This window comes from Synchiropus splendidus, chromosome 7, assembly GCF_027744825.2.
Source record: "Synchiropus splendidus isolate RoL2022-P1 chromosome 7, RoL_Sspl_1.0, whole genome shotgun sequence".
NCBI classification, from domain to species: Eukaryota; Metazoa; Chordata; class Actinopteri; order Syngnathiformes; family Callionymidae; genus Synchiropus; species Synchiropus splendidus.
Genome location: NC_071340.1, coordinates 8,923,517 through 8,946,457, shown reverse-complemented (window position 1 = coordinate 8,946,457; position 22,941 = coordinate 8,923,517). Strand labels below are relative to the sequence as shown.

Genomic DNA, 22,941 nt, shown 5'->3' with positions numbered 1-22,941 from the left:
ACAATATTAATCTATTTGAGGAAAATCCTACCAGAATATTAGTGAACAATGAATTGTAATTAAACAATAATAGAAAATACGTCCAATTGACTCCGAAATCTAAAATAACATAAAAACACAAATTACATAAATCAGTACTCTATGAACCACTTCCATTTTAATACCAACATGAACGCAAGTTACAGCACGAGTCCACTAGATGGAGCTGTAGTCCCACATTCACAACGCATGAACGGGTTGTTTATGCAGCCTCGAGCTGCCACCTAGAGGCTCGGCTCCATCCTGCAACCAGATATTGTTGCATGGAGGAGAGACTTAACACAATGAGCCACCTGCGAAGTACCTGAGCACACAGCACCGCCCCACTTTTTCAAAATATAAGTCCTGATGTTGACACTTGAGACAATATCATATACACCACAATATGCTGACGCATTAATATAAGAGGGAGAATATGTTTTCAACATGTCCAGACTTCTTGAATGCATATAGAAATGAGAAGATTAAACAAGATCAAAAATAAAATAAAAAATATAAAAAGAAATTAAATGAGCTGAGCTACTCCATAACTCCAAGAACATGTGAGTGACTTCACAATGGCTGAAGGTGGGATGGGCACGAGGCACCAGCATGTTAAGACTACATCTTAACTCTGTGTAAGTCACTGTGTGAAACATAACATTCTATGAACTTTTGACTTTTCAAAGACATCAAAAAGAAGCGCAGCTTGATGTGCAGCCCCGTTCATCTTTCAGACCACGTCATGACTCCGTGCTGAAAGTGAACTTGAAAAGATGTTGACAACAACAAACATTTCGTGACAACTGCGTGTTTCCCCAGTCATCTCACGCCTGGTTAGCACTTCCCACTTTAGATTGCGTGCGAGTGGGAGGAACTCCGATTGGCACCTGCGACCACCAGACAAACAGAAGGAACAGACAGCTGAATGCACAAAGAACAAGCCACCTCTAATTGGTCATTATTTCCCTGCTAATCTATATTTTCCTCGCTGCTAAACCCCCAACACAGATGTAAGGGGCTGCCACTAGAGAGTGGGGGGGGGTCCCGCAGAGCCTGGTTTGCCCTCGGAAGAGGATTGAGCGTTGACCGTGAACATTGCTGGGCACTTCTCTGGCCGTGATGGGGGAGTGGGTTCAGCGGCGGCCGACAGAGGAGGGTGTGCGGGCTGGCGGGGGGAATCACAGGTGGCGAAGTGGACACAGATGTAAGAGCACTTTGAAGCCTGACCGGGACAAAAACAATCTGGGGCCCAGGCAGAGTTGAGAACCATGGACCTGCAGCACGTGCAGGTCAAAGTGGCACCAAGGTGTTAGACAGCGTGTCTCTGCAGGACAAAGAAAATGTCTGCGCACACTGAGAGGGGAGAAGGGCAGGACAGATAATTTGGCTTCCTAGTTAGCAGGGAGCTGCTCCTGAACGCCCCGTGGCATGTGTGGAGATGGACAGTCTGAAACACAGGTTCACGCTCCATGATGGGATTTAACTTGACACTCTTTATTCATTGAAAAAAACATAATGGGTGTTCTAATGACTCTGTACAGGAGATGAAACATTTTGTGGTTTTGCATCTTGTTCCTGAAATACTGAAATAAAAGTCTGAGGCACAAACCTGATGAACGCATGAGGCAGAGGAGGAAAGTAATGGCGACCAGTGAAGACAGTTGGAAGAAGTTTACTCTCATGACTCTTGTGCTGAAACCACTGCAGGATATGTTCGGCAGTGCTTCACTGCTACTGCACCTTCTTCTCCTTTGCTCTTTTACCTCTGTGTCTGCACAACACCAGGCACAGAACCAGAGGGGCCAGCAGGATCAATGAGAGAAGGAGGGCGAGGTCCAACATGTATCTCTGGTACCACGGCTGGCTCAGAAACGACGGCCTCAGGTGCCCTGCGCCCCCACTTTGCAGGACGTGTTCTACCCACTGGACCAGACGGAGAGCAGGAGGGACCGGGTGAGATTTATGGATGCGGCTCAGTAGCAACGCTGATGCCTTGAATCTGCGAGGAATGACCGTCAGAAACACGATCCATTGATCCCAGGATGATTCCAGCTCACCTCATGTCATCTGTGAGCGTTTGGATGGTGGAGCTGAGGAGCCCACTGGTGATCTGGGTGGGGTGGATGGTTAGGCCCAGTCCTTTAGCTTCGGCTCTCACTAAATTATCAAACTGGTCGCCAAAGAGAGGGATCCCCAGCACTGGAACGCCGTGATACACCGCTTGGAGGAGGCTGTTCTGTCCTCCGTGGGTGATGAAGAGGCGAACGCTTTCGTGTCCTGGAAAATCAAATGCGTTGTGTTTTATATTCTTATTTTATAACCCAGATATTTCATAAGGCTAATTAAAAATATCAAGTTCGCAGCAGTTTAATGTAATTCCCGAAGTGAAACGCAACTAAATAAACTGGGTTTACTAGGTTGCGTTTTAAAAGATTTTACCACGCCACGTTCAACATTATTTACTTCATTTCAGCTGAATATATAAAACGTGTCATAATGTCATGAATTTGTTTTATTTTTTTCCTCCCCACCGTGGTTTTTCAATCACAGCAACCACAGCAAAACCATATTATTTAACATGAAATATATTAGATTAGAAGACTGGCTTTTTCTTCCCACAATGGGGACATTAGATATACTGATAAAATAATGCTGATTGTTACAGGAAGAAAAAAATCTCAGTGTGGATACTCCGTCGGTCATGCACTGTAGCAGTGCCTCTCCAGCTGTATGGTGAATTTCTTTGGATTTTTTTCTTTACATATTATGTGCTTCATCTGAGTTAAACTATTCAGTGGTACCTAGCAAGTCGTTCAGAGGCAGCCACTCCTCCAGCCTGACGTTAGGAGGTAGGCTCACATGAGGATTCCATCGCTTTGGGTCGTACCTGCCAGCCAAACAGACATGTATCGAATGTAAAGTGACAGCAGAGTCGTGAACGTTGACATTTGCTTTCACCTCCAGATGACTCCCTGAGGAATCACGGAGAAGCCCGTCACCAGCTCCTCCACCAGGCGATCCACTGACACAGCAGACACCATCGACCCCAGAGTCACCACTATAAAACCAGCGTCTCCAAAACCACGGATCCACGTCTCCAGATCCTTGAGTGGAGCCAGAGAAGAGTCCAAATGACAAATGACTTTAAACGTTCCAGTTCACCATGACAATACCTGCTTCAGGGGGGCTGGGGGTTTATTCAGCAGGCCGCCGACGAGAACAGTGAAGGGCATCAGTGGCTGAGGGAAGTCCAGGGAGAAGTCGGTGTTGAAGACCCAAAGCTCAGCCTTTTGGTGGAACTCATGCAGGCCACCAGGGGGCGAGCCTGAGCCCAAGTGGCGCTCTGCGACTGCGCTGAACCTTGACCAGACAAGATGTTGACCTTTTCAGTGAAGACATAAAAAGAGGAAAATAGTAGTGTTCAGCCATAATTCGACATTGGTGTTTTGATTTTGTTGAGTTATATTTATAAACCTGAATACACAACAAGCATTTTATTTTATTCTGAGTCATTGCCAGGAGATGAAGGAGTGAATAATCCTCACAGACTGGAGCCATGAGCAGGAACAGGAGGTTTTTAGCTCGAGCCCACAGGTTCATGCAGTCAGCCAGCTGGGAGCTGCAGACCGGGACGAAGGAGACCAAGCTGGGAAGCATCATGGACAGAGGGCCGTTCAGCATGCCTGGATAGAAAGCTACATAGGGGACTCCTGGGGAGGATTTAAAAATGGAGTCAATAATCTGTGACCAAGAAGAAGAGGAAGAGAGGATGAGCATGAGCTGAGGTAAATGCAGAGAGAGGAAGAGGAGCAAGAGAGAGGCAGCAGTGAATACCAAGTTTATGCGCCACAATAAAGGAGCAGGGATTAAACGCATCCACGATGGCCATGTCATAGTGTTCCTCTTGTAGAAATGTCACTATCTTGTCATCCTCCAACAGTTTGTCACACTGGTACGACAGATGTCCCATGAAGTTCAGGAAGTTACTGAAGTCATCCCTAAAGCAGAGCATCACATGAGCGTGGGAACAAAGACCAGGATTAATGATGCGTTCCTGGTCACCTCCCGAGGAGGAACTGTGTTTGCTGCTCCAGGAACCAGCCGTTGAACTGCTGGATGTACTCGTCTCCCAACGTCCAGGTGCTGGTCCGGTAACTGTCGTGTCGACCCGTGTAGGACAAACCTGGCACAGAGGTCGCACCGGTACATTTATAAACAATCTTGATGTTCAAAGTTGGAGTCAGGCACATGACAAAGGGGGTTAGTTATGATCAGAAATGTCAGAATATAATTCCAGTTTCAGTCAGAGCAGAGATCCCATTTCTACCTGTGATTATGGGGTTTCCCAATTGCAAAAGCATGCGGACGTCGTGCCCATGCTGGTGCAGGTGATGAGAAATCTCATCCAGCAGCAGGTAGTGGCTCCCGCCTGATCGATGACAACAGTCAGAGTTCAATTGAAATCTTACGAGAAAAGACAATAATCCAACACCACGAAGACACGCACGCAACACGGCAGAGTAAGATCCAAATCGCAAGGCAAAAAAGTGTTGGAAATAATAAAAAACCAAAGATAAAAACAATGAATACAAACAAATAGTTAGCATCTGTTGTACTTTCATATCAGGTCTGTCCAATAATTGAAAAAAAACCTGTAAGTTCTAATCATTTGTATACTGTTAAGTAAACATTATTGAAAGTAAAACATAAAGGCAACACTGTGAATAGGATAAAATACAAGAAAAAAATAGCTAATTTATAATATAAAACAATAAAACATCAACAAATACGTGGTGAAGCTAATACATTAGGAAGAAATAAGTAACAAAAAATTAAAAACATAAAATAAAATAAATGCAAATCAACTTTTTTGAAAAAAAGTGGTATGTCACACTATACATTTCTACAATAGGAAAAAAAATGTATATTATGGGAAAAGAATACTTTAATTTTTGTCAAATGTGTTGCCTATGTATCTGCTATTTTGTATATTGGACACTATATTCTATATTTTTTGCAAATATTCTTGTTTCACAGTATCAAAGCTCTTTAAAAAAAAGTATTTTCTGTTTTAGGTTATAAGCCAATAAAAGAAGATTGAAATGATAAAATCTGATTCAACATTTAGCTAAAAATAACTGTAAATTTAAAGGGAAAATAGTGATTTAATTCCACTCATAGACATAACTCTGATACTAAACAGTGTCCTTTTAATTGAACAGTGTCAGTGACAATAACATACAAGTACTGCATGCTCATCACAGTCTCCTACTCACCAATTAGGCAGACAGTCAGGATTTTGGCAGCTTGGATTAGAGGAAGAGCCAGAAGAGAACTCGTCCAAAATACAAGCCTCATGTTGAAGCAGCCCAAAGTCTGAGAAAATCCCTCAAAATGTCTTTAAGGATAGAAACTGACGGTGGAAATGTAAATGACGTGAATCGTAAATCAGCTGAGAAACAGAGGCATCATTGCGTGCTTCACAGGATCAGGGTGAAAATTAAAAAAAACATCCTGCATAAAAAGAGCGCTACGCCCGTAACCTCTCCATTTCTTCACAGCATCACAAACCTTAAGGTCCAGAAGTGGACCCGCTCTGTTGCTAAAAGGGAGGGAACAAGCTGGGCGGGAGGTCGGAGAAAAGGGGGTGTGACTTCTCAAAGTTCTTGTTCCAATCTAGAAGGATGGACACTTGAGGTCACTCGGGGTCATGAAATCTTTTTCATTTTAGTAGACAGAAAAACATGAGCTTGCTGGTCACCGAAGACATCAGAATTGACCAGAATTGACCTCTCTGGTGTGCGTCAATATTGGTTTGATTATTGGCTTGACTGCTGGAGAAGCCGCGGCGACTGTTCAATGGAGAAACCAGCGGAGCACATCCTCACTAACTGCACAACAATGGAGTTGAGGAAGCTTCGTGTAGCCGTTGCTGGTAACTCAGGCTTGACATGTAGGTTATCCTGGACAATGCACTCATTGTGGACTCCATCCAGTCTTATTCTGTGTCCGAGGGGTCATTAGAATAACAAGTGAGTCAGAAGAACTGCTGGAGTGTATCTGCTACACGTCACCAGGGTCAGTCCTGGCCGTCCTGGATGATCGGTGATTTTAATCGGTAAAATTAATTTATTTATCTATATTTCATGGGACTTTTTTTTTTGCTTTTGCAGTGACTGATTTAAGTAAAGTGACAATTGGGTTTGAGTAAACATAGTGCTAAAATGACAACTTTTAAAGCGTTAAAAAGAGGCGGCACATGGAAAAACTGGTACAATTACAGCAGACAATGTTATCAGACTTCACACAGAACATTCAGTTATTTTTCCAAAGGAGTTGTTTTACATGAGCAATAGAAAACCGAAATAAAGTCCCATTAATTCCACAATTCATTGTCACATTTCCTCACAGTGGGACAAATAAAGGCGATGTAATCTAACCTACATAGATTAAGATTGCTTTCCGCTCAGGTCGGTTGGTTGAGGTAGAGGTTCTATTGCAGGTCCAGCACCTGGACCCAGACGTGTGTCAGATGTGAGAAGCTTGGTGGACTTCCTCATGAAGGTAAATGACAACTATGTTTGCTTTCTCTAGCACAGCATCTCCGGTCAGAATTGAGTATAGAAGCCTCAAAGAAGTGACGATTGATTCCAGAACCTCATTGGAGAGAATCAAAGCGCTTGTCATTAAAATAAGGCGGTAAATTCCTTCCGATCTTTGGTTTCTGGTGGGTGTTACTCAGCGTCCGCAGATCCTCCTCTGCGCAGACCCCCTCATGATGACCTCTCCTGGCTTTCAGGCGAGCGTTTCATTACCCGCTGACCCTGTCATCCAGTAATGAGACAGAAGAACCCGCTCCATGTTTCCTATAAGCTTCAGTTGTGTGGAGGGACATCAGTTCAAATCACTACTGTGGTGTTATTCAGTCTATGGTAGGACTTCCCTCGGAATCGTCCTGATTGGGTTGTTGCAGCACTCTGTGGATATTCTATGAGAAAAAGAGAACAAAGGTTTTGCAGGCCATTTAAGTGGAAATAGCATACAGTGGACCTGAATGGGAAACAACAATACAAACGAAAAGCGCAGCCACAAACAAAAACAAAAGCACATTCATAAAAACAAGAGTGAAATAGTGTTTTTGTCGTGGCGCAACAGGTGTGATGAATGGAACCAGTAGCTTACTATGAGCTGGTGCTGTAATGACCCTTCCATCAGCTCCTCCACCGCCGGGTGCTGAGACAGGATGGAGTACGGCACGTAGTCATCGGGTTTGAAGCCCATTTCGATGAACACGCTCTCCAGGTACTGCAGGGAGGAGCATGATAAAAACACAGGTCCACATCATCTTAACACGGTCCATCTAAGTAACAAAACTGTGGCTCAGCGTTGGTTGATATATATATATATATATTATTATATATATATATATATATTATTGGTTGGTAAGTATTTTTTTCAACATATAATAGATAGACAGGAGATTGAAGAACTAAATAACTTCCACACTTCATCACACCTCCACCTATCCCACTGTGATCATCCTCCCTAGTCACCCCTAGCTTTTCCATGTCCTGCTTTATCACATCTTCATTCGTTGCTACTGTCTCTAACCCACACATCATGGCAGGTCTCACTACTGTCCTAGAGAGCTACCCTTTCACTCCAGCTGTCACTCTTCTGTCACAGACCCTGACAACCACCACCGCTTGTTCCCACCGGTCTGCACTCTCCTCTTCACCTCTCATCTCTATCTACTGTATCACACTGTCCAAGTGAAGCAAAATACACATCTGTTTCCAATACCCCTACTCCCTGCATCATCATGAAGCCTTCTCATCACTCCTACAGGACACCTCACCACTGTCTCAGCGTCCTCATACATGCCCTGCACCAAAGACACAGTGGTCAACTGCTTCTGACTTTCTCTAGTGATATCCTCGGAGCAAACAACTGTTCCGTGGGGCTCTTTCTCCACATGAGACCAAACTGTTGTCCACTGATGCTGACTTCTCCTCTAAGCCTGTTGTTCCTCTTCTCTTTCCCTCACCTTCTTGGTGTGAGCGTAACAACTAGATAACAAAAGCGCACCAAATGTCTTTAAGATAAAACAAAATATTTCCAAAAACTAGGCTGAAATATGAACCAAAAAACATGACTATTGAACAAACTTCTTGGCCATTCTGTATTTGAAGCTTTAATTCAAATGTATGAAGTACATACAAATATTTTTATTCTGATTTGGGTTGAGAATTGTAATTTTCATTTGAAATTATTATGATTTCTATATGATGCGTGAATAGAGCTTGTATTTTCCAGAGATAAATAGTCACTTGTTACCTTCACTGTATTAAGGTTGAAAACTTCTCATGTTTTGAGGCAAGTCAATTGTGTGCATATGTGTAAGTAACAATACGAAATTGTAAAATATTTTAATGAAATTATTCTTCACAGGAAAGGCAAGCAGGCCAATAATTCTATTGTATTGTTTACCTCAGTGTTCTGCTCCAAACTCTTGCAGCCAGGAGGGATGAGAGAGTCTCTGGACTTGATAAGTTTGTGGGAAATGACGGAGAGGAGACATGGGATGGACACCAGCTGCTCCTCCTCTGCTGAATTGCTGGTTGCACACGGCGTTATTTTCTCAATGCACTCCCCGATGTAATCCGAGGAGCTGAACTCCGATGATTCTTCCAGATTGTTCATGGACTGTGAAAACAATGCTCAGCGAAGTTCCATATGGTGAGATCACAAAACACTGCGCTCTGCTTTACTCACCATAACAAGCTGGCTGGAGAGTGGCTGTCTAAGAGACTTCCCGATTCTTAAACTGAGGGCTCTGATGAAGCCTTGTTTTGGATTTGGGTCCGTTGCAAAGTACTGCAGCATGTTTCTGTAGTCCAGGCGGGGAGCAGAGGAACAACAGTGTTCTGCAAATAGCTGGAAAAAGAACTAGAGAGAGAGGGGTTGAAGAGTGAACCTCAAAACAGACAAGGGTTCACACAATGTATCATGACCTTTACATGTTATATAATGAGACTGGCTTGGGATATTAGGCAGATTACCTTGCGGAGGTTAGCCAGGCGATCATAAGGCAGGGGTTCAAGAGGATCCTCAGAGGCAGACTGGGCACTCTCATTGGAGAACCATAATTCAGTCTGGAGATGAAGACGTGGTTTTATGTCACACATACATGTTTTCCTGCACTTACCGAGTCACATGTCAAAATATCTACTAAGCTGCCGTGCGCTTAAAACTCACATCTAAAAACTGCTCTTTTGTGACGAAGCCAGTGTCATGGGTATCAGCTTCAGTGAAGCGTTGCAGCACGAGCAGTAGATGTGCAGCTCCTGGGAAGGGCCAGGGGAGGGCAGCACTGAGCAGGAATTGACGCCAGTCGATGAGCTCATACTCATCTGTGAGCATGACGGTGATCTCTGAGAGCTGAGGATTTCATGGGAGCAGAATATTTGCCGTTATTTTAGTAAAACAATGCGAGCCAGGAGGGGAATATGTGCTGATTCAGCATACCTGAGCATCAGTCATGGTGGTCCAAGTGTCAGGAAAGCTGGTCATCCCAATGTTAATAGAGATAATGTCCCTCATCATGTGGAAGAAGTCGGAACTCGAAAGGAAGCCTGAAATAAAAGAGACATTTATGCATATTTGAAAAACTGCAACGCATCAGTTCTACCGTGCAGTCAGTGCATACCCGATGGAGCGACATGTCGAAAGTTATGATACAGTGACTCCAGCTGAACCACAGTCAGAGTGGACTGCATGGCTTTTTCAAGGGGAAGTGGACGAGGAGGTGGAGGCGCGTTAGCCAACACCTGACAGTCTCCATCAATGTAGAAATCAGTGCACTCCTAGGAAAAACACATAACAAGAGACAATGAACACACACACCTACGCATGCCAAGAGTGAACGCCAGGAAAAGACACTGACCAGCACTATTTCGTTCTGGAGTTTTGCACCAGACTCTATGTGGTGCCGCACCACGAGTGCCAGCTGATTGATGCTGGAAAACAGGGGTAAAGTTATTCTGTCTCCGTTTTAAAAATAGGGATTTGGCATACCTCTTCATCTCTGCGAGATAATGGGCTTCCAGACACTCCTTCATATTTTCAAAGATCTGTTTGGCTCTGTTTTTTAAAGACTCCACCAAGACCAGGCCGTGACCTTTCACCAGAGCGATCCGCACCTTCGCTGATTGTCCTGAGAGCAGAGAAACAATGAAGCGCACAGAAACGCAGCTGAAGATGTTCCATTTTGTACTCACCTTCATGATTCAGCCCAGCTTTGTACTCCTTATGTATTTTATTACGGACTTCTTTATTCTTGATTTTGTCATGATGAGGTGAAATCTTTTTCTCGTCGTGTGTTGGGCTGCCGGTGAGCGTGGGAGATGGCGTGTCTGCAGATGTAAGACACGGGTAAGGTCACGTGGCAACAGAGTCCAAACATGTTTTTTACAATCACAAACTGATATAAAGCCTGAGAGAAAGCACAGTCAGACTGCATTGATCTTTACGAATACATTATAGTGAACTTAGCCCAATCATTTCTTTAAACGTTCACTGTGGCTGGTTTGATTTTATGTATTTAAATTATGTAAAATTATATAGAATATATTCTGGAACACAACCTACCCCGCTTTTTATGCGGATCATGTGTTGGAGACAAATGGGGAACTTCCTTCTGCTCCTTAATCTCTGACACCCCCAAATGCAGCACAGACGACACCTGAACACAGGAGCAGTTATTAAAACATAATACCTGCTGCGCTTATTCTCATCAGTTACCAATTTGTTGATAGCTGAGAGCGCCTCCTCATGATCTGTCTTCAGCTTGTCATGCAGCGTCTTGAAGGAACAAATGAATTTGACAGTCACTAACTGCATAAATCAACTCGAGCAAGAGGAATTCTAATGTAGAATTACTTTTAATATTTCCATTTGGTCGTCTCCTGTGAATTTAAATACCCGAAAGGAACTTTCTGTTTGTCTGTGAAAAACAATAAATAGTAAATCAGTAGTAAAGATAACAAAGATAAAAGGTAAATTGCACATTTCTTTCTTACTTTTTCTTCTCCTCTGGACACCCCTCAGATGTTTCGGCAGTGCTGTAACAAAATATTACTTATTACCTTCTATTATTATCAAATATAATTCAGTTAAAATGATTTTGATTCTTGCCTCTCTTCTAATTTCATGAACTCAGGTCTGACGATGAGGGGAATGCAAGCCCAATCGAAGAGGGGTGCCGGCGGCACCTGCCCATACATGCTCAAATAATAATCCCTGAGAATACAGAGGGTGTCCTGAAAGCGGTTCAGTTCCACCTGCAAAACGGTGAATCATATGTTGGACAGTGTTATGTTAACCTTTCTAAGTATTCATGTTTTTCCTAGCTGAAATTCGAAAAAAAAAAAAAAAAAAAAAACATTGGGGGGCACATTACCAGTTCAGAAAAGTAAACTAGTGAATATAAAATTATATTCTGGAACATAGAGAGGCACAATGTGGACTTCGCACAATGTACCATTTTAAAGACTATTTGACTGAGATCTAAAATATGTAACGGCATGCGGACTTCAGGGGCTCAAATATATAAAATGACCTGTGTGACTCTGGAGTGATGGTTAATAATGGATGCCGTGTGATCCTCCAACCAGCCTTCCAGCATCAGAGTGGTCCACTCCTCTTCGTTCTCAGCTTTACGTGTGTCACTTATTTCCCATAACTGTTCCCTTAGTTCCTATGAACACATAACATTCAGTTACGTGTTCAGTTAAACTTCAGTTAAACTCCAGTACAATTACACAAGACACATCTGGAATTTTAGTTTTCTTTCTTACATCTAAACGCTGATGGAGCTCAGCTTTGGTGTCATCATCATCTCTCATATCATCCGGCATATTGTTGAAATCCTTCTGCCACTGAGACACTATTTCCTGTTTGAGGTCGGGGCGTCCCAAGTAATGCTTAAACTCCTCTCTGTGGATTAGTTCCATAAGTCATTGTACAAAATGATCTGAGAGTGAGGCTCAAGAAACTAGTCTTCACTTCCTGAATGTAAATAGGAGAAACCAATAAAGCAATAGAATAGAAAATATCACTCTTCACAAATTCAATTGAAAGTCAACAGAAGTCCCCACTCAAAATCCTACCAGCAGATCTTTCTTATAATACATAAAAAATGAATTGCCACTAACCAGACTGACCTGATGTTATAGATGTGACGGTTAACCACTGTGCGCTGTGTCCTCAGTTCTTGCATTGCCCTCTGAATGTTGGTCACATAGGCTTCACAAACGGCAGCCCAGTGATGGTGAAGGAACTTTGGAACCTCCTGCGGACAATCACAGATGAGAGAACATGAACAATCAATTTAAATGCCTATAGAATATATAAACATACAAGTAAGTAAACAACATATAAGTAAAGCTCATGTTCAATGTTAAATATCACTATCAAATGAAGCACAAATGAGCTGTAGCGTACCGGGGGCAGAGGTACATCCACATAAACCCAGCTTGCTGACCCAGGATGGAAAGATTCATGTATGTTTTTGGCATGTCCATGATCCCTGCTTGGTAAGTCATCATGGTTTGAGCCGTGGCTCGCATTTCGGGAATGACCTGTGAGCATAAATGTAAAAGAAGAAAAGACAACTCAATAGAGAAATGAAGTATTGATGAGATGTGGTTTCTAATTTTACCCTCTTTAGAATGGCCGTGGTGGGAGTCTGCATGTCCATGTTCATGTCTTGTGTGGCCCGGGGAGTCGGAAGATGAAGATGAGTAGCTAGACATGCTGTCGGGTGACTTCTGGTGGTCGCGGTGCATCTCCTCTAAGGCAAGTTTTGCTACAAAAGTAGAGAGGTTTGTTTTAATTTCATGTGTTCAACAAGCAGACTAGAGGTCAACTATGCTGCTGTAGCTGCTGCAAACAACAGGACTGAGTGACTTACCCAGATGTTTTTGCGTCATAATTTGCACAAAAATGGTCTCCACCTTCTTATACAGATCCTTCTTTTTGAGTTCTGCATTTATTCTGTGTAAAATATTCTGTTTGGTACCAAACCATTCTTCAAGCGCAGGCCAGGTTTCCTGAAAAGCAGATATCCTTGGAAGGAAAAAATCCTAGTTAAACAGATATATTGAAGTAGCGATGTAAAAGTTGAAAAGTAAAATTACCTGTGAGGAATCTGAGTTGGTAGCAGACTGTTGTCAGTGTTCATTGTATCATGCCCTACAAATAAAAATAGTGTGTTGTTTGAGACACCCTAACATGCAGAGTTGCGACAGTTGTGTTGACACAATCTGCAATCTGATTACTTCCTTTAAAAAAATATCAATTACTCCACAGATGACTTGATTTTTAAAAGTAACTTTAAAAGTAAAAGTAAATTAAATTAAAGTTTTTTAAATTTAAGGTTTTTTTTGTTAGTTAGATACTATCAGCGGCTATCACTCAACAACAAGTTTCACCTCACCATAAAAATGACAAGTCTCTTTGAAAATACTATTCTAAACAAGCTTAAGTTTAACAGTAACTTCAGCAATATATCTAGACATGATTCTTCGAATTTGAAGGCAGTCCAGAGTGCACAACAAATCCAAGCCCTCTGGGGTCCTGGGGACAACTCTGGGCTTTTGACTACCTTTAAATTTTAATCTTTATATGTCAGCATAAAAACTGTTGACCTGGCCTTGCTTAGTATCAGTAGCTAACCTCAGCTGTGTGCATGTGCATGTTAATTTTTCATTTTGTTAGACTGTATTAACTGAAGAATAATATAAAATCCAAGACAGTAAAAAAAGATATAGCTTCTTGTGAAAATCCCAAATATGCATAATGATAGAATGCAAATATAGAGTGGCATTAAAAACATACAATTACAAAACAATTGTTAATTTCATAAAAGATCACTTGTCTTTCTGCAACAACTCAAAGCACCCCAGATCGCACCAGTGGCTAAATACACAGTGGCAGAACTTTGGCCTGCAGTTAGGTTGACAACCGACCATGGCACAACCAGACATAATCAGCACTGAAAACCACTGCTTTTGGAAACAAACGTTCCCTTATACATGTAGATGGAAGCAAGAGCCACATCCAAAACGCCTATACATTTTTCTTGATGATGATGTCTATATAAAACAACTATAAAAATATTTAGTATATATATATATATATATATATATATATATATATATATATATATATATATATATATATATATATATAGCGGAGTAAAACTCTGTATTTCCTGCTCCAAACTCCACATCCCTTTTGGTGCCACCAAAGAAAGGAGTGTTTGCAAACTTTATATAACGTCTGGCCCCTAGAAATAACGTCTGGCCCACATGCCGCACATGTGACTGTGCCACTACACTATCCATTTATTCGAAGCACTAATCAGCATAAAGCATTGGGAGAGGTCAGCACCAACATACCGGGTTTGTTCACGGCCCGCTTGACAACACATTCGTCGGGAATTTCCAGAAGCACGATCAAGTCAAAAGCTGGAGGTGGGGGCGGCGGAGGCTTCGGAGGATTAGGATCGATGGCGAGGTCAGTCCTCTTGATCACAACTTCATTCTTAGACGGTGGAGTTCCTGAGATGGCATCTTCCAGGAGATGAGCTTGGTCTACATCCACTGGAAACCCATCCAGGATCCAGCCTGACTCAGCTGGAAGTTGCCTGAATTGAAGATGACATGGAACTTACCGCACCATAAATGTCCAAATTAGTAAATCCTGATTTTCCCATTGTCTTACTCAGGCTACAGAGGTGAAAATATTGCTCTTTCCAACAAGAAGAGTGATGACTCTCTCTGTTTTATGACGTTTGCTGTTGCTGATGGAGTGACTTGAATTTGACCTTCTTATTGGTTGATGATTATTTACCCTTGCATTTTTTTTCTCTCCATTGTGAAGGATTAACTGCCTTTTTATTCCACTAGATGGGAACATTCAGTCCTTCAGTGTGGTCAACAATTTACCCAACATTATTGCATTTACTGTATCTGCTCAATTGATGGGTTAGGTTTCTCCACCAACACCCCACCCCAAACCCCCATGCATATTGTAAACAAAGTAGGAAGAACACTGTATGGAGTAAATAGGTAACTTTGATAACCATCTGCATACATCTAGCATCTGATGACATGCATCTCTGTCAAACCACACCCAAGAAATTTCACTGAGGATTCAGTGACACCCTTTAATTGTAATATCAACTTCATTAATTTGACTTCTGAAAAAATGATGTACCTGATAGCCTCTGCAATGATGTCCACCACAAGTTCATTAGATACAGGATGGCCTTCTCTCATTTCCCTGTCAGCAGCTCTTCCCAGTATCACTTGCTTAGTTAGCTGTTACAGTACACAAAACACATTGGTAAAAGCATTGATAACTCATTCCTCCATATTATTCACTGTAATTTCCTTTGCATAATCTCAGCAGTTTTGTCTAAACTACATATTGGTAAGATATTCACAACCCACCTCCACCCCAGCTTCTCATCTCAAATAACTTATTACTTAAAGACAAACTGCAGTTTTGTGTGGAAAATGGTGGCTTGGAGGAGATGGGAATTGAACCCTAAAACTCGCTGATTTATTTTTTCTGTGTCTAAATTTTATTTGAAAAATCTTTCACATCGAAAGGAGACAAATTTCACTCGCATGATATGATAATTTTGCCACACAGGGTCATCTGAACAGCACTGTACTGCAAAGAATGGAATAAATAGTTTGAAACAGTCCTACCAGGAAGTTTAGTCGTTCTTCTTGACGCACTTGTTCTGATATTAAGAAGAGAATACAATTTCAATCACAAGCCCATTCAGTTGTAAATTCTTAGACCAACACGTACCCTGTATCGCTGTACTGGGCTTTCCCTTTGCCTCTTCCAGTTGCTCTATCTCCTGTATGTGTTTCAAAGAAAGAGGTTAGGATGTCTTATTAAGTTCACAGCAGAACTAGATTCATGTTGACCATCTGACCTCTGCAACATTAAGGAAAGTCATCAGAGCTTCCTTAATCAACGTCTCTGCACAGAGCACATGCAGGGTATGCGCTGGAAGACATGGTTTACAGATGAAACGCTGTCCTCTAACGTCATAGTCAGTCATTGCAAAGTATCCACTGATCTTACTTTTGGCCAGTGTAGTCAGGCAGGTTGTCTTCCCGGCGCAAAACTTGCCCAGCATGCAGGCCTTGACCCTGAAGTGGGGATATTTAGGTTTGGACTGCTCGTGCGCAGGGGGCTCCACAAGTTTCTTCAGGTTTGCGACAACGTGTCCAAGAATGTTGTTGTTGGCTGGAGGTTGACAAGGATCCCCAGCTTCTGCTGACCACGCCCACTCTCCTGACATTGCCTTGGAATCAGGGAATGAGATAGGATCAAAAAGAGCCAGGAAATTCATGTTTTCAGTTCGACTGAATCATGTGAAAGACCAAGGCCTTTTCTGTTGGGTTCGTTTCTAGGCTCCAAAACCTCAAGATATTTATACTTCTATATACATGTGTGTGTGCGTGTGTGTGTAAAATGAATGCCTTTTTTGACAGCATTTTTCCAAATATTATAATCAAGCCTAAAACATAGTCTAGAAGACATGATGCTTCACAGCATCCTTAGCACACCTCTCTTGTCAAACTCACAATGTATTCATCGTAGTCCTGGTTGTTGAGGAGCTCCAGCTTCTTCAGCTCTGTTTCATCCAGCGTGGGAAACTCAAACTCAGGCGGCTGAGTGCTGTCCTCAGTAACCTCCTCATACAGAGGAAGGTCGTTCATCATTAACTCCCGCCACTCTCTCATCATCTTGGCTGGAACAGCACTGGACAGTAAAAGAAATCTTAACTTAAACAGAAGAGTGAGATTTGTTTATCCTTTTCATATGATCAATGACATTTTTTGGCTTGTTTGTTTTGATCAGCAAAAAGTCATGTTTTTGTTTTTCTCCAGTTGGAGATAGATTAAAAAAATAAAATAAAGGAAATGTTATAACACCAGAATGTTTTTTTTTTCTGATCCACAATACATTTGTAATAAAAAAAAATTCTATGTCTATATCGATATCCATTTAATACGTTCATTCTGGGTAAAACTACTAAAAAAAATCCTGCAAACCTGGCTATGAATGGGAAATCCATGAGTCCTTTTGTCAGTAAAAATCAGGAAAAAACATTCAAATCTTTAATATAATGTGAATTATTATTAATTAATATTAATATTTACTATTATAACTAGGATTACAAAAGATTCGCCCACAGCATAACTGGGTTAAAGCTATCATTTTAACTCTTCCGTGAATAGTGAGTCAAAATCTAACTGTGACTTAGTCACTCAGTCTTTCCTGTACATCTTTCCTTCTTTCAAATGAATTTTTGCAACTGATAAAATAAAATAAAAATTGAAATCGGATCTGTTACGTACGTTCCAGTGAGAGAGCAGAACTCTGAAACCTTGGTGGCCAGATCGATTATTTGCCCCAAAATCTCTCTGCAGTTATTAAAGAACTTGTTGCGTTTGTTCTGAGCGCGCTCCACAGCGATCCTTTTACAGCAATCGAGCTCCAGTCTGATCTCTTCCGCGTGGTCCAGTTTAGCCTGTTGAACCAAAGCCTGAACAAGGCCCCAGTCAAAGAGACAAAGTTGGTGAAAAGGGTGCTCTTGGAATCCAAACTATGATGTGAGTAAGAGTAAGAAAACAGGACATTGGCCATTTATTGAGAAACACACACAGGTGGATAGGAGGAAAGATACTTCAGAGATACAGACATTTGTTTCTGCTACAAGGAAGGGACAGCGAAGGTGTAATAGTTGAGAGATATAAATCATCTATTAATAATCTGCTAAACAGCAGCTCTGATATCTAACACAGCATGACTAGTACTTAACATGACTGATAGTGAGTCATTCACATTATACATACAAACTTGATAAATACTTAATAAAATCTCATTCCTAAACACACAAAACACAGATCAGTAGCAGATATTAATACTGTTCTGTTTATACTTAACGCGAGACACAACAAAAATGATCTAGTTATAATAATACTGCCAAACCCAGTTTAACCCCTCTGGAACACGAAGTCACAAGACAACTAAAATACTGTTGGACTGCGATAAACAAATAAAGCAAATCCCTGTTTTCAGATATTAAAATGATTTCAGAGGAAGGAAGGGAAAGGAAAAACGCTGCTTAGAGGCAGAAGAAAGAGAAACGGTAGCAAAAATGGAAGTTACTTAAACATGTTCATCTTTGAAGAGCAACTCATGGTTGCTTATTCAATTCCAAACATTTTTCTTTAAGATAATAATCTCTGACTGACAGATATACCTAATCCCAATCTCTTCTGGAGTCTGTTTCAAGGTCTCCCCAAAAATGTAAAATGGTGACACTTTTATGACAATTTAGTTGGACCCAAAGACTTTCTACTCACTGGAATATGTGGCAGCACCTCATTCAAGGTGACTCATGACAACAGACTACAGAAATGTTGGCCACTCGCATTGACAACTGATTGAATTTTAGTTTGTGAGTTGTATCTTAGGCCTATTTTCAAGTGAATATTTTGAAATGTGATCTCAGATGAATAAGCCTTAGTTAAGATTAGTCTCAATGTATGTCAACTTTAAATAAATCATTTAAATACTCATGAAAGTTGTCATATATTCAGAAATAATTTGTGAGAAAACTTCAGGCAAATAACACTAAGACTTATTGAAGCTTTATACCACTACATAAAAAGTGTTGCCCAAGACCAAGCAGATAAAGACTCTTATAAGACTGTGTATTTCCTGTAGACACATAGCAGTCAGTAGGGATTCCTGTAAGAATGCTGTTGTGTTCTGCTAAAACCAGCTGGGAGCAGATTTGGGGAGGGAGGGTGACCTGTGGGAGAGCTTGCATCCACATTCTTATTTATGAGTTGGCTGAATGGGATGAAAGAAATTCCCTCTCTGATAAGCCATTGAAAGCGATGAGTCCAATTTTGTCAAGGTCGTCAAAGCTAAGATAGCACGCTAACAGGAGAGTGGAATTCTTATCTATCATTTAGCTGTTTTTTCTTACAGAGAGAGAGGAGAGAAGAGGAGTCATCATTATCAACTGTTTAAGTGTTCATGTCCTCGCTCACCGCCTCCCTGTCCAGAGCATCCTGGAAGTCCTTTTCTCTCTGCTCCTGGTACTGACGCTCTCTGAAAAGGCGGTTCTCCCGAATGACATCTTTTTGCATACGGATCTGAAGAAGCTGCACTGCCAAGCGTTGCTCTTGTTGAGTCTGGCGAGTCAGGCGTCTCACCAGTTGCTCTTCACGTTGCCTCTCCTGTTTGAAAGAGAAGGATTTCAGGCTACATGAACAGAATCTGCACAAAATAGTGAAATAGACTTTGCTAACAGAGCAATATGAATTGATATTGCTGAGACTTTTGAAGAAAGAGTGTAGCTCCTCTGTCATCTGAGAAATCCTATAACAATAAAAATAGTTTGACACCCGACCAGCCAACGTTTGGTGAATCTCAATTCAATTCCTCAGGAGAGAAAAAGCCTCAGACTTGGAGAAGAAGTTCTTTAGCCATTGGCCTTCGCCTAGAAACAAGCCATTGAGCAGCAGTTTGAACACAACTACAACTTCAATTCTAAACGTAATAATCCATATTACACATATAACAATGTCTTAGAAAAATCACATGAAAAGAAAAAACACACTAACTTACCCAATCTTTTTCATCTATTAGGTTTTTACCTGATGAACCTCTTGACTTTTCAGCTGCTTCACCAGGAATCTGTCTCGTCTTTTCTGTCTGTGCTCATTATCGATGGCATTCTCCTTCAGTCTCTGGCGGATCTCCTGAATGTACCGGGAGTTGGACTGAAAATTCACCTTAAGCCCATTTTTGGAAGTCTCACAGCCCGGAACTCTGCAGAGAAACAGCACAAGTAGCTTCCCTGAGCCCTTTTTCTGTAAACACGGAACCATTTTTTTTCTTTTTCAGAATTTCACTTTGTCTTACAATGAATTGGACGCAAACCCAGTCGGAACCAGTTTCTTCTTGTTGTTCTCAAACAGTGCTATTTCAGCTTGGACTCTCTGTGCGGATAGGTTGGGAATAAAATATGATTAATATTTAGTATCATCACGTTAAGGCGCTGGATTTGGGACCTTGGGAGGGTAGAAAAAGGAGGATAAAGTTATGGTGACTTTCTACAGTTGAGATATCAAGGATCTGCGAGGAGTAAAGAAAATAAGATAAAGTGTCACCCTGACCTCTTTAAAAACAATACCATAAAATATGACAGGTAAGGATAAAAAACAGCAGATACTATCACATTATCATTTATATTGTCACCTCTGCTTCGATTTCTCGCCGATCTTGCTTCTGCTTCGCCTTCATGCTGAGCAGTGTGGTGTACGGAGGTGGTTTCGGCACATGAACGGTGGCAGGAGTCAGGATGTTGTTGCTGCTCAGACAGTAAACCTGAAACACCAGAGAGGGTTTTTTTTATGGAAACTCAGACAAGGGGTTTCCAGGTAACTGTAAAGAGTATGTGTATTGATAGAATAAGGTGTACTGACATCAAGTGTAAAAAGAATAGCTAAGATGACAGAATAAAGGAAATAATGAGAATCCAATGCTAGAAATAGCAATGACGTTGCAATTGTTGCCATGATAGTTGAGAGGAGAAACTCTTCACCACTGAAGGAGGTTTTTGATTTAGGCTTGGTTTTGAGCATTAACAAGGTCTTGTAAAAGCTATTGCCTGGCAATTCTATCCTCGGTCACATGTTTGATTTGATCTACTTCTTTTCCCCATCTCCTGTGTGCACTAACAAAGCTTCTGTGTGCTCTCTTTGCAATAACTCCTTTCGGACACTCAATCCCAATTTATTACACAATGAACTGCAGTTTCCACTTGTGATTAAATTGACATACTTCCCTGAGCGAACAGTCGGACTTTCGTCGTCAAAACATGCATTTACTATTTGACCATTTTCTACCAGGATAGCTATTGCTATCACTTCTACTTCTCTGTTTCAGAGTGACTAATAGCATTATTGCCTTATAGTTTTAAACACCTCTGTTACATGATTTGTCTTATATGATCCAGCCTAATGTCACACTTATTACCATGTCATTACTTCAAAGCACACAAAGGGAGTCATCAAACACTTTCATCTGCAGTGGTTAGGTTATTTTAAGAAAAGGCACCAACACAAGCCAGTTCACCTTTGACAGAACTCAGTAGGTAAGATGATAAATAACTTCAAAAGTGCTATCAAGTGTACTGTCATGTCATATAGACTGTTTTTTTTCTAGCATTTCATCAGGGGATGCCACTGCAAGCCCTGACTAGTCACACCTATCCTCTTGGTGACACCCAGTTACCACATCCAACAGCCTCATTGGTTGTCTTCCTCTTCAACATTGTTTTTCCAACACTGTCTTTTCTCTCCACATTCAAGCCCTTGTCTCCAACTTCTCCTCATGAGCTGTCACTTGTAGATGATCTAGTCTCTCTTGTGCTAGTCACTGCCAAAGACAACTTTAACTCCGCCACATCCAATTCTGCTTCCAGTTTTATTACGGCACATTTTTAAATCAATTATATATAACGCATTTCTCACACACTTCCAATACATTTGTTCATTAATTGTGTGTTGTTGCCAGATAGTTGGAGCATTCCCCAGAAACTAGGGGTGAGAGCTCCGATAAAAACACAAACAATTCTAAATAACAAATGAAATGTTCAATATTTTTGTTTGCATGAACCAGAGGTTGATTTGGGCCATATTTTCAGCATGGTCTCAGATCCAGGAGCAATGAATTGTGCGTGATGCACGCAGATGTTGGCCTGAAGAATACAAATCGTTCCTCAAAGAAGGAACCCAAGGAACTATTTCACCAGTTTGACAACACCAGAGTGGACCTCACAGACATTTTCGAGGAGAGAAACTGAAGCAGCAGGTTGCACCATGTCCGTGACCATCCCACTGACCTCTGCTTTCTTCTTCTGCTGGAGTGCGACATAGAGTCTATAGAGGAGATGAGTAGCAACCCCGTGCTTCTCCTGCATTAGACCTTGAACGGTGTCTGCGTCCAGAGAGATCCCCAAAATTTGAAGTGTTGGCTGAAGACGTCTGAAGTTGTTGACTTTGGACACAGCCGTGCTTTGAAAATGGGATCAAAACAGTTGCTTAAATGATAGTTCAATGTATCCTGAAAATGTGAAATGTATGAAACTTACCTTCTCTTTGTAAACAGATGAAGGTCATTCTGCAAATGGTATTTATTCAGAACCTCGCCAATGTAATACCCACTGGAAAAATCCTTCGCAAATGTTTTTGGATCTGGGAAAGCAAGATTAAGTATGCAGTAGTAAATAATTTAACATTAGATTGACCCAAAATGAAGTTTAATATGCAAATATTAACTACTGAGATGACGTTATCATAAATTAGCTACCAGTTAGCAGACTAGCCAAAACACGTATTTACCGACATATTTCGACAGACGCAGCTCTTCGTTCAACCACTTGCACAATACATCCGACATAACTGTAAATAAAAGTTAAAAACAGACGTGAGCAGTGAATTAGCAAAGCCACCGCTCCAGTTGTCGCTAATAGCTCACTGACTCCCGAATGTCAAGGGTTGCCATAGTGACGTGGAGTCAACGAGTCGGAGTGGTCGTCGGTGCAAGGTTAACAGCTGACTCAGGATCAGATTCTGTTGCGATTTACAGATTGAAAGTAAGGGCACAAATCCCAATAAACCGATCTAGAATCTGCACTTTCAAGCTCTGCATCCAGCCAGTAGTATTTTTAGTAACACTTGAAAAGCCAAGACGATGGCGGAGACACTCGTAAATAATCACGCTATAAATGTATTTTCCCCC

General features: G+C 41.4%; 2 protein-coding genes across 5 annotated transcripts; both read right to left on the bottom strand.

Annotated features, from left to right (window-relative positions):
• Window positions 1-145: 145 nt before the first annotated feature.
• LOC128762097 (UDP-glucuronosyltransferase 3A1-like) lies at window positions 146-5,445 on the bottom strand. Of its 2 annotated transcripts, XM_053869959.1 has the most exons (10): window positions 5,298-5,445; window positions 4,349-4,450; window positions 4,084-4,204; window positions 3,856-4,019; window positions 3,567-3,731; window positions 3,195-3,403; window positions 2,980-3,125; window positions 2,823-2,908; window positions 2,079-2,298; window positions 146-2,020 (listed from the first exon to the last, which is right to left on the bottom strand). In XM_053869959.1, exons 1-10 carry the CDS (start codon window positions 5,377-5,379, stop codon window positions 1,753-1,755), a joined length of 1,563 nt encoding a protein of 520 aa, XP_053725934.1. In that variant the 5' UTR covers window positions 5,380-5,445; the 3' UTR covers window positions 146-1,752. The 2 variants fall into 2 exon arrangements, with proteins under 2 accessions (XP_053725934.1, XP_053725933.1); XM_053869958.1 differs by lacking the exon at window positions 5,298-5,445 and having other exon boundaries at window positions 4,349-4,643.
• On the bottom strand, window positions 4,830-22,751 carry spef2 (sperm flagellar 2). Of its 3 annotated transcripts, XM_053869952.1 has the most exons (38): window positions 22,542-22,751; window positions 22,292-22,394; window positions 22,043-22,214; window positions 20,395-20,523; window positions 20,059-20,135; window positions 19,791-19,965; window positions 19,182-19,370; window positions 17,475-17,662; window positions 16,698-16,875; window positions 16,192-16,414; window positions 16,040-16,113; window positions 15,910-15,961; window positions 15,804-15,838; window positions 15,304-15,407; window positions 14,484-14,731; window positions 13,221-13,275; window positions 12,995-13,149; window positions 12,743-12,889; window positions 12,526-12,662; window positions 12,246-12,373; window positions 11,880-12,018; window positions 11,642-11,779; window positions 11,218-11,363; window positions 11,103-11,144; window positions 10,963-11,026; window positions 10,825-10,884; window positions 10,672-10,765; window positions 10,302-10,436; window positions 10,099-10,237; window positions 9,968-10,040; window positions 9,731-9,887; window positions 9,550-9,656; window positions 9,280-9,462; window positions 9,084-9,176; window positions 8,797-8,970; window positions 8,512-8,727; window positions 7,204-7,326; window positions 4,830-7,009 (listed from the first exon to the last, which is right to left on the bottom strand). In XM_053869952.1, the coding sequence occupies exons 1-38, from the start codon at window positions 22,597-22,599 to the stop codon at window positions 6,944-6,946; spliced, it is 4,776 nt and encodes a 1,591-aa protein (XP_053725927.1). In that variant the 5' UTR covers window positions 22,600-22,751; the 3' UTR covers window positions 4,830-6,943. The 3 variants fall into 3 exon arrangements, with proteins under 3 accessions (XP_053725927.1, XP_053725929.1, XP_053725928.1); XM_053869953.1 differs by lacking the exons at window positions 22,043-22,214; window positions 22,292-22,394; window positions 22,542-22,751 and adding an exon at window positions 20,980-21,106 and having other exon boundaries at window positions 4,839-7,009; XM_053869954.1 differs by lacking the exons at window positions 20,059-20,135; window positions 20,395-20,523; window positions 22,043-22,214; window positions 22,292-22,394; window positions 22,542-22,751 and having other exon boundaries at window positions 4,835-7,009; window positions 19,762-19,908.
• Between the last annotated feature and the right edge of the window lie 190 nt (window positions 22,752-22,941).

Excerpts from the sequence above, each read along its gene's own strand:
- spef2 (XM_053869952.1), bottom strand. The coding sequence starts at position 22,599 with ATGTCGGATGTATTGTGCAAGTGGTTGAACGAAGAGCTGCGTCTGTCG. Across the intron at positions 15,408-15,803 it reads AAGAACGACTAAACTTCCTG|CTAACTAAGCAAGTGATACT; the intron begins GTAGGACTGTTT and ends GTACTGTAACAG. Across the intron at positions 13,150-13,220 it reads CCAACTCAGATTCCTCACAG|GATATCTGCTTTTCAGGAAA; the intron begins GTAATTTTACTT and ends TTTCCTTCCAAG.
- LOC128762097 (XM_053869958.1), bottom strand. The coding sequence starts at position 4,643 with ATGAAAGTACAACAGATGCTAACTATTTGTTTGTATTCATTGTTTTTA. Across the intron at positions 4,020-4,083 it reads ACACAGTTCCTCCTCGGGAG|GGATGACTTCAGTAACTTCC; the intron begins GTGACCAGGAAC and ends GCTCTGCTTTAG. Across the intron at positions 3,732-3,855 it reads TATTGTGGCGCATAAACTTG|GAGTCCCCTATGTAGCTTTC; the intron begins GTATTCACTGCT and ends AATCCTCCCCAG.